Source organism: Babylonia areolata, chromosome 25 (genome assembly GCF_041734735.1).
Source record: "Babylonia areolata isolate BAREFJ2019XMU chromosome 25, ASM4173473v1, whole genome shotgun sequence".
Classification (NCBI taxonomy): domain Eukaryota; kingdom Metazoa; phylum Mollusca; class Gastropoda; order Neogastropoda; family Buccinidae; genus Babylonia; species Babylonia areolata.
The window spans coordinates 23818420-23829355 of NC_134900.1; the positions used below are offsets into that span (position 1 = coordinate 23818420).

The window sequence follows — 10936 nt, forward strand, 5'->3', positions numbered from 1 at the left end:
TTTTTCTGTTGTTCTACAGCTTGGTATTTCTGCATTGACATCATCATCATATTTATTCAAAAATGTATGCAATATGTGTGTGCATGGATGCACATACATGTCTTTAAAATGCATGTTTCGTGTTTGTACCATGAGCAAGGGCAACATGACAACATGTGAATTTCTCCTTGGAGATAATGAAGTTGACTTGATCTGGCTTTGTGATACAGTACAGTGATGTGTGGACTTTCTGTAGCAGAACTATGCGAGCTAGACTTTGCAGTACAATACAGTTGTGTGGACTTTCTGTAGCAGAACTACGCGAGCTAGACTTTTCAATACAATACAGCTGTGTGGACTTTCTGACAGAACTATGTGACCTAGACTTTTCAGTACAATACAGCTCTGTGGACTTTCTGTAGCAGAACTACGCAAGCTAAGCTTTTCAGTACAATACAGTTGTGTGGACTTTCTGACAGAACTATGTGACCTAGACTTTTCAGTACAATACAGCTCTGTGGACTTTCTGTAGCAGAACTACGCAAGCTAAGCTTTTCAGTACAATACAGTTGTGTGGACTTTCTGACAGAACTATGTGAGCTAGACTTTGCAGTACAATACAGTTGTGTGGACTTTCTGTAGCAGAACTACGCGAGCTAAGCTTTTCAGTACAATACAGTTGTGTGGACTTTCTGACAGAACTATGTGAGCTAGCTTTCCAATACAATACACTGTGTGGACTTTCTGACAGAACTATGCGAGCTAGACTTTTCAGTACAATACAGTTGTGTAGACTTTCTGTAGCAGAACTACGCGAGCTAAGCTTTTCAGTACAATACAGTTGTGTGGACTTTCTGACAGAACTATTTGAGCTAGACTTTTCAATACAATACACTGTGTGGACTTTGACAGAACTATGCGAGATAGACTTTTCAGTACAATACAGTTGTGTGGACTTTCTGACAGAACTATGTGAGCTAGACTTTTCAATACAATACACTGTGTGGACTTTCTCTCTGGCAAAGCTACAGGAGGTAGACTTTTCAATACAACTGTGTGGACTTCCTATGTGGCAGAGCTACGCGAGCTACTGGCCCCAGACTCCAAAGCAGACAGTGAAGGAAGGGAAGTACAGCGTACGGTTGGAGAATGTGTCACGGGTGTCAGAGACTCTCTCCCTGTACCACCTTCGTTTGGACAATGAGGTACTCTGTGTGTGTGTGTGCGCACAGTAATAGTAATGACGAATGTGTACAGCTTGTCCTTGTATTCTCCTGTGCTGTATGCAGACAGATGTGTAGAAAACATTCGCAAACACAAAATACTAACTCACAAATGTACAGCATATTAATACACACAAAATACACACACACACATACATCAGCACACTAATACACACACACATGCACACGCACATGTTTCAAGTTTAATCAACCATTAACAAACAAAATTAACCATTTCCCAATCTTATACAGTTGCTGAGTTTCAGCTGTGCATTTTTATTTCCATTTAGTGTATTTCAGAAATCGAAAACAGATTTTGGAGCAACATACCTTTGTGACAAATATTTCCAACATAATTAGCAAAATTAGAAACATTGTTGAACAAAATCAACCATTTCCCAATCTTATACAATCGCTTAGTTTCAACAGTGCATTTATACTTCTGTTTAGTAAATTTCAGAAATTGAAAACAGATTTTGGAGCAACATACCTTTGTGGCAAGCATTTTTAATATAATTCAGCATATTTTTGACATTCCAGAAAAGACATGTTCTGAAGTTCAGGCAGCAGCAGGTTCTTACAACAACCTGATCAAGGAGCTTGGCTTGATGGAGATCTCCTTAAGAAATACATGTCGTGAACAGGGGATGAACTTGTTCAAGTAATGGACCTGGTAGGGGGGCATCTCATTAAACACTGCCTCAGCTGAGAGGCGATCTGTAAGATTTGCATGTGAAGTCGAAAGTTTTATCCCTCTGACGAACGAAAAGTTTTGCAGCAAAGTTAAATTTGGGATCTCTGATTTTACACAATGATGAAAAGTTTAGATGTGATTGTGTTTCCTTCGTTTCAAAGTTTGCCTGTGAATTTCACATTAGTTTTTGACTCACTTGTGTAAACAAAGAGTGAGTCCATGTTTTAACCCGGTGTTCGGTTGTCTGTGTGTGTGTGTGTGTGTGTCTGTGTGTCCGTGGTAAACTTTAACATTGCCATTTTCTCTGCAACTACTTTGTCAGTTGACACCAAATTTGGCATAAAAATAGGAAAAATTCGGTTCTTTCCAGTCATCTTGTTTAAAACAATATTGCACCTCTGGGATGGGCACAAAAAAAACAAAGAATGAAGCCTAATTATATGGAAACTGCATTTACTGTTATATTTATATTTTTTGTATTGTCTAAACTTGGCACTTTGATCTGATATTCTGACCCAACAGCTAGAGCAGTCATTATTATCGTTTTTTGTTTAAACAGGAACTTCTTTTGCTAAGCATGGAAGTTTTATTTATTTTGCAAACGTTTTGGTGCAGATAGTAAAAAAGGGAAATTACTCTGTAATGCTAGGGGAGTTAATTTGCTTTAAACTGATCTTTCTCATCTTAAACATCACATTTTGAAATTATAAAAAGCTTGGATTTTTTTTTTCAAGTGTATCACAAGTGAGTCTTGAAGGCCTTGTTCTTTGTTGTGTTTGTGTGTTCAGGATGGAGAGCGGTCGGTGAAGGTCCTTCACTACACAGACTGGACCACAGAGCTGCCCGGCTCTTCCTCTGATGTCCTGCACCTCATAGACCTCCTCAAACAGGAAGTGGAGCAAGTGGCCTCCCCTGTCATCATACAGTGCTTGTGAGTGGCTTCCCCTGTAGACTGATGCTCACACCTCCCAGACAGGGAGACAACATTTAAAAGAAATACTACACAAACATGAGTATGCATGCATTCAAATACAGCACAGCATACACAAACAAGCATGTGCATACACACAAAACACCTTTTTATATGTATGATGGTTGTGTCTGACGAAGACCATCAGAACAGCAGAGGAGGTGGCTGCTGTCCCAACTATCAGGGCTGGAATTTGATTTATAGTGGAGCATCTTGCCCAGGTCACATCCCCACTCTCTCAGCCAAGGGGGTTTTAGGACAGTCAGCGTTGGGATGGTTCCCAAAGGCCAACTAGCCCTCAAAGCTGCAACACTAAGAGCCAGTGCAATCTTGCCTCCTTGTTTGAGAGTCACAGTCCTTCATGAAAGACTAAGCTGTAAATGAACCGCCATTGTAATGGAGAAACCATTGATCACACAGCTCTCACTTTGCACCCTCACACACACACAGCCAGCAGAAGTTCAAGAAGCACATTTATTATTAAGATAGTAGGCAGAATGGAATAGGCGCATTTAAAGAGACTTGTAATGACTGAAGTGTGGAATCCAGGTGATGTAGTGAGAAGTGCAGTGTGTTCCATACCACTGGGCCAAGACAGGAGGATGAACACTGTCCTGGGATTTGTTGTTTCTTGGAGCAATTGTCAGCACTCTGGAATCAGCACCAGAGTGTACAAAATCTGGAACAATCTAGAAGGTTCAGATTGAAAGTATGGATCACTGAGGCAGAGATGCCAACTATAACAATTTCGTGTATTTTGTTACACTCGATCGCAGTTTGATCCGATGTTATGCCAATGTCAAAATTGTTCCGACAAGTTCATTTTCGACTACATAGCATGGTCACATGCTTTCCTGTCGTAACATTACCCAAATGCTATAGACCTATCGATCACGAGGCCAGGGCAGTCACTACTAACCTTGCTGTCATGTGATGATGCTCAGCTAATCGTGTGCATATTTACATTGAAACAGCATTGAGTGGACCAATCAGCTTAATCGTAGCAGTCGCACCATGTTGCAGGTAGGCCGAAGTGTTTGAATGCCTTGTAGATAAAATGTACATTTGCTGATGTGGCTCAGTCTGAGTGTTCCTACCAAATTCAAAATGTTCCTACCAAATTTCCTGATTGTTCCTACAAACACTTGACTGCGGTTGGCATCTCTGCAGAGGTATGACAGATTGAAAGTATGGTTAACAGAGTTATGTGGATGCAGTATGGTTTGTGACATTAAAACACATGGTGGCTAGTTTGTAGTTTAGTGAAAGATGTGCAGTTTGTCAAGAAGAGGATTGAGATACACAGGTTTGTCTGTGATGTTCTAAACTATTGGCCTTGCAGCTCAGTTGTGAATTGTCTGGAATTTTTGAAGATTATCAGGGTCATCAGCTGATGTCTGTGTTACAGGGACGGTGCCACACAGAGTGGTCTGTTCTATGTGCTGTGTGACCTGGTCAGCTGATGTCTGTGTTACAGGGACGGTGCCACACAGAGCGGTCTGTTCTATGTGCTGTGTGACCTGGTCAGCTGATGTCTGTTACAGGGACAGTGCCACACAGAGTGGTCTGTTCTATGTGCTGTGTGATCTGGTCAGCTGATGTCTGTGTTACAGGGACGGTGCCACACAGAGCGGTCTGTTCTATGTGCTGTGTGACCTGGTCAGCTGATGTCTGTTACAGGGACGGTGCCACACAGAGCGGTGTGTTCTATGTGCTGTGTGATCTGGTCAGCTGATGTCTGTTACAGGGACGGTGCCACACGGAGCGGTCTGTTCTATGTGCTGTGTGATCTGGTCAGCTGATGTCTGTTACAGGGACGGTGCCACACGGAGCGGTCTGTTCTATGTGCTGTGTGACCTGGTCGCTGATGTCTGTTATAGGGACGGTGCCACACAGAGTGGTCTGTTCTATGTGCTGTGTGACCTGGTCAGCTGATGTCTGTTACAGGGACGGTGCCACACAGAGCGGTCTGTTCTATGTGCTGTGTGACCTGGTCAGCTGATGTCTGTGTTACAGGGACGGTGCCACACAGAGCGGTCTGTTCTATGTGCTGTGTGACCTGGTCAGCTGATGTCTGTGTTACAGGGACGGTGCCACACAGAGCGGTCTGTTCTATGTGCTGTGTGACCTGGTCAGCTGATGTCTGTTACAGGGACGGTGCCACACAGAGCGGTCTGTTCTATGTGCTGTGTGATCTGGTCAGCTGATGTCTGTTACAGGGACGGTGCCACACAGAGCGGTGTGTTCTATGTGCTGTGTGATCTGGTCAGCTGATGTCTGTGTTACAGGGACGGTGCCACACAGAGCGGTCTGTTCTATGTGCTGTGTGATCTGGTCAGCCGTATGATGGAGGACAAGGAGGTGGACTTGTTCTCCACTGTGCGCTACCTGCACCAAGTCAGACCCCAGGCCCTCACCACTGAGGTCAGTCATTCACACACACACCAGGCCCTCACTACTGAGGTCAGTCATTCACACACACCCCAGGCCCTCACCACTGAGGTCAGTCATTCACACACACACCCAAGGCCCTCACCACTGAGGTCAGTCATTCACACACACACCAGGCCCTCACCACTGAGGTCAGTCATTCACACACACCCCAGGCCCTCACCACTGAGGTCAGTCATTCACACACACACCCAAGGCCCTCACCACTGAGGTCAGTCATTCACACACACACCAGGCCCTCACCACTGAGGTCAGTCATTCACACACACCCCAGGCCCTCACCACTGAGGTCAGTCATTCACACGACACACCCAGGCCCTCACGGTCAGTCATTCACACACACACCAGGCCCTCACCACTGAGGTCAGTCATTCACACACACACACCAGGCCCTCACCACTGAGGTCAGTCATTCACACACACCCCAGGCCCTCACCACTGAGGTCAGTCATTCACACACACCCCAGGCCCTCACCACTGAGGTCAGTCATTCACAGACACCACAGTTATTAACATCACACTACCACAGAGAGATTGGGTGGAGGGTGTGTGTGTGTGTGGGGGGGGGGGGGGGTGCGGGGGGGGGGAGGGAGGAGGGGAAGATAAAGAAAGAGAGAGGATGGTTCATGTAAATTGTAACCTTTTCTTTCATGTAAAGCACCCTGACACTGAGAAGGGGCACTGTACAAATGTGCATTATGATTACTATTTGTTATTGTTTACCTTGCAGACGCAGTATCGATACTGCTTCCGTATGGCCCAGGACTTCCGGGACAGCCAGATCCTGTACTCCAACACCTAGTGCGCTCTTCTGTCGTCAGCAAAAAGGGTTTCTCTCCACGGCAACATATACACACTTGGCAGTCTGTGTCTGTCAGCGTGTGACAGAGATAGCAGTCTGTGTCTGTCAGCGTGTGATTGAGATATATTCTGTGTGGAAAGAACTTACAGCTGGTATTCACACAGACTTAGGCTGAGTAGCATTAAAAAAGCGATTCTAGCAGTGCAAAATTTACTCAGCATGAAAACTCCAGTTTTTACAGATTTAACACAGTTGTACAAAAGAAACACTGATTTTTTATGCCCTCAGATATTTGTTGGGTTTTTTTTGTTTTTTTTTTAGATTCTGTGCAACTGACAATATCACTGTATAAAGTATTTTGCATGTGTTTCTGTTTTTTTTTTTATATATCCTGCGTAACTGACAATGGCGATATCATTGCACAAAATATTTTATGCATGCTTTGATAATGATGATAGTTATTGCTTTCCCATGTTTTTCATGTTTTCTTTCTTTTTTGATTGTACAAAGTTATGGAACTGACAGCAAAGTTTTTACTACTGTACAGTACTCTTGTGTTTTTGATGATTCTAAGTGTATTTTCTTACCATTTATCACTATTGAGCCGCAGACTTAACCATGCACCGTGAACCCAGAAATTGCATGACTTTTCATGATTTTTTAAAAATCACAAAAAATCAGCCTAGATATTCAAATTAGTGATCAAAAGAAAGTGCTAAACATAAGGTTTATAAAATAATCTTATTTTTATGTGGATGCAGATATAAGTATTCCATAGTCCACATGAAAAGGAATCCAAACAGTCCCAATAAAAACCGATTTCGTGATGTCAGTCACTGCACTGTTCTAGTCACTATTCTATCAGTAATTACATGTTAGGCTCCTTGGTGTCTGTTTGAAACAGTGAAAAATTACACTACAAAAGCTTCTTTTACTTTACTTAATACCTTCTTTGTTGGAGCCACATTCTGGCACTAATTCATCAGTTTGTTGCAGTCTGAAATGTCGAGTTGATCGACTAGCTACCATCTTACTGAACGCATCAAGTCTATACTTAGTTTGTCTTTAAAACAAACTCTCACACAGTGTTGGACACAATCAAAGGAGGGAAATCCATTTAGAAACATCAAACTCATGTGTAAAGAGATGTTACTTCAAATGGAGAAAGATTATAAAAACTGTGGGTTGTAAAATAAGACTCGCTTTTGATAAAAGATGTCCAACATTTCAGACCATTGGTCTGTCTTCAGTTGAAAATGACAGTAGAGGTAAAAGAAAAGCTTGAGAAGATTGTGAGTATTAATCAGTAAAAGGAGGCAAGGTTGAACAGAGAAATGAGTAGAGATTCAGAGGGTGGGTAGGAGAAGAATGGTGATGGGGAAAGGGAAATTGATCTGGAGCTGCTGGACCTTAAAGTGTTAATCTCATAAAAAAAAAAAAAAAGCAAGGTTCTTCTACTTAGATGTAAGCAGAGCGGCTTCAACACTACAAGAACATGGAACAGTACAACTTAGTTGATAATCATCAAGTCATGTAGTCTGGAACAGATTGCAACAACTAGTATTTGCTGTTGATGTAATGTTTATGTCCAACTCGTTTCCATTTAAAAAAAAAAAAAATCTTTTAAAAAATTTTTGTATATGCTGAAAAACTACAGCATCTGTTTCACATATAGCTGTTGATGTTGAGACCACCCTTTCAGTCTCCCCTCCACTCCCCTTAAAAAAAGCACCCACCCTCCCCTTTTATTGATAATTGGAACATTTTCAAACTATTTGATGGCATTTTTTGTGGTAAATATGTCCTTTGTATTGTGATTTAAAACTATGTTCCTGTGTATATTTCTTGACATTTTTACATGAATATGTCTTTTCTGTTATTGTGAGGTTGAAAAAGAAAGAAAAAAACTTAATAAAAACCAAAACCTCCCCTTTTTTCTGGACATGTTGAAATCCAGTGTTATAATTCATGATCTTGATTACCTGTGTATAGCAAATGTTTGTTGTTTTTTGGTAATTTTTGTGCCTCTAGTCATAATGACTTGCATAGCAAGACTTTTCTAGACCCTGAAGGGGTGAACATATTTGTTCCAAGACTTTTCTAGACCCTAAAGGGCAGGACATATTTGTTCCAAGACTTTTTTTTAAACCCTAAAGGACAGGACATATTTGTTCCAAGACTTTTTTAGACCCTAAAGGGCAAAACATATTTGTTCCAGGACTTTCTAGACCCTAGAGAGCTGAACATATTTGTTCCAAGGCTTTTCTAGACCCTAAATGGGAGGACCTATTTGTTACAAGATTTTTGCAGCCTTGGAACGTGCATGACTACGAGTCGTGGTTCATTTTTGACACACCATCTGTCACCTGCCATATCTCACGTTGTGACACCACACACTTCAGATTGTTCAGAGATTGTGTAATGAATTCTGTACACAGAGGCATGTCAAACACTGAACTTTTCATTCCATGACATCACGTTGGGAAAGCCTACTGAAGGTACACCATAGCCAGACTTCAGCTCCTTTCTCCAAAAAGCGGGGAACTGACGTGGACAATGTCAGATACCTCCAGTTATCTGAGAAAAGAACAGACACTCCACCTGCTGAAGGTGCTGGCAGAAGCAGAAAGAGTTACTGCATGTTGCAGGGATCCCACTGAGGAAAATGAAAAGTCCCTGAAATTCCAGGGGCATGCTCCCACAGATATAAAAAATGAAATTGACATTAAAAATAGTGCAGTCTGACACAAATTGAGCACTGCATTGCCATTATGATAAATCTGAAATTCATACAAAGTAATTCCAATCTTACATCTTCAGGGATGAAAAAGGCATTGATACATACCAACACTTCAAAGTTTTTACCTTCACAGCTTCAGTAGTGTCTCACTGAATGACTCTCCCTCTAAAATAATACTTATTCAGTTCAGTTGCTCTTGCTGCTGCTGAAATTATGTTTCTCACTGATTTTTGTTTTTTCGCTGAATCTAATTGTTTACTGAAATTTGCAAACTTGCTGAAAAGTGAGAGCCCTGAACAGTATTTCCGGCCGTGTCCCCACATGTCAGTTACAAGGAAAAACCAGTCGATTTCAGTATATTTTTTCTTCATTTTTCCACATCAGTATGGCTTGGTATCCAACAGAGGCTGTGAACACCCCAGGGTTGAATGAGTTAAGTCTTGATAATAGTTCCGTGTGATGTTAATGTCTGTAACCATTTTCTTTCTCCCATTAATTGTTAGCTCTCTGAAACCTGAAGGAGGTGGAACACATTAAGGCTCTCAGTGGATCTGCTATTTTCAGCAGAAAAGCAGTTGATTCAGAGGGAAAAAGGAAATTTTTCAGAGGAAAAAAAATCAACGAGTATGTTTTATTTTCGTCTAGTCCGTTTCGAGCCTGGTTCAGCTTTTTGTTTTGAGCCCGGTTCAGTTTTTCAACTATACTGTGACGTCACTTTTGATTAAGCTGCCTTCTTGTAATTTTCAAATGGCAAGCATGTCGAGAGTGGTGAATCATGGCGACGTTTTCGACGAAGAAAGCGTTGGAGGTAAGTGGGGATGGGAATGGTTGTCACAAACTGTAGAAGTGGGAGAGGAAGATGACTGCCTTGGAAGCCACTTCAGAAACTGAATGACTGTTTTAGCTTTCCTCCTGAAAGCTAAACAATTACATCAGGTCCCCAAAACCTCTTCACTAATTTCGTTTTCTGTCAGGGGGACAACACCCCACCAGGGGCCCAAGGCAGCCCCTGGACCCTGGCCAATTTTCAGAGGAAACTTTCCTGGACAATGCCCCAGCCTGACATTGTAAATATTTTTTAGTTTTACGAGTATTATTAGTGTGAGGTGTGTGTGGGAGGGTGGTAGGGGTGGGTGGTTGATAGGGGGGCAAGAGAGGGAGGTGGAACATGGGATCAGGGAATGGGAAGTGAAAACATTCTTCTCTGTGAAACATTTATTTTGATGATAATGACAATGATTTGTATCTTTTGCTTATCTGTTTCAGTTTTCTTTTGCTTTGTTTGTTTGAAAGTATATACTTGTATAATGTAAATGTTTAAAACCTGTTCATTAAAAAAAAAAGAAAAAAAAAGTATAAGTATTTATGGGTAATGTCAAACCTAATGTCTTAATAATGCAATATATCAAAATATTTTTTTCTATAAATTTCCTATGCTGTGTCATTAATATGCTTGGATATAATACTATGCAACCACTTCCGTTCATTCCATAATTTGGTGTAAATGTTAAAAAAATGTACAACATAAAAAAACAAAATAGATGAAGACATTAAAGGAAGTAAAATGATTGGTCCCTTTATATTATTATCTTTTCTTCTTTATTTACTGATTTATATATGTATTCATTTATTTACTTATCTATTTATCCTAAACATGTATCATTTACCTTTTTCAGTCCAAAGTGCTCATTGTATTTATGTAAATGAGTAACTGACAAACAGGGGTGTATTTAATGATAAACTGTGATGTCTTTGGTAATAGAATTTTAAAATTCTTATTAAAAAAAAAAAAAAAAAGTATTGAGGGTATTTCTGTTCTTTTCTGCTTCTCACTTGAGGGGGGTCTCATCTTCGCTTTACTTAAAAAATTTTTTTTAAAGTTTCTGAAATTTCCTCCCAAAAGGGCACTTCTTGACTTTAATATCAATAATTTTGTATATGTGTATGTGTTTTACTTCTTTTTTTTCTGACCACTTAATTATGTACATATCTGATTGTTTAACAATTATGAATTGAATGAATCTGGAAATGTATTTTTGCATGTAATTCTGTTTCATGCAATTGTTGTTTTGACATT

General features: G+C 40.8%; 1 protein-coding gene across 1 annotated transcript in view; it reads left to right on the top strand.

Moving 5' to 3' along the window:
• The window catches only part of LOC143299545 (uncharacterized), a 76312-nt gene extending 70142 nt beyond the window's left edge, over positions 1–6170 (top strand). The window contains exons 28-31 of the mRNA XM_076612828.1: positions 1056–1184; positions 2685–2827; positions 5155–5290; positions 6048–6170. Of these exons, the coding sequence (XP_076468943.1) occupies positions 1056–1184; positions 2685–2827; positions 5155–5290; positions 6048–6119 (480 nt within the window). The 3' untranslated portion in view covers positions 6120–6170. The remainder of the gene's footprint in view (positions 1–1055; positions 1185–2684; positions 2828–5154; positions 5291–6047) is intronic.
• Positions 6171–10936: the final 4766 nt, after the last annotated feature.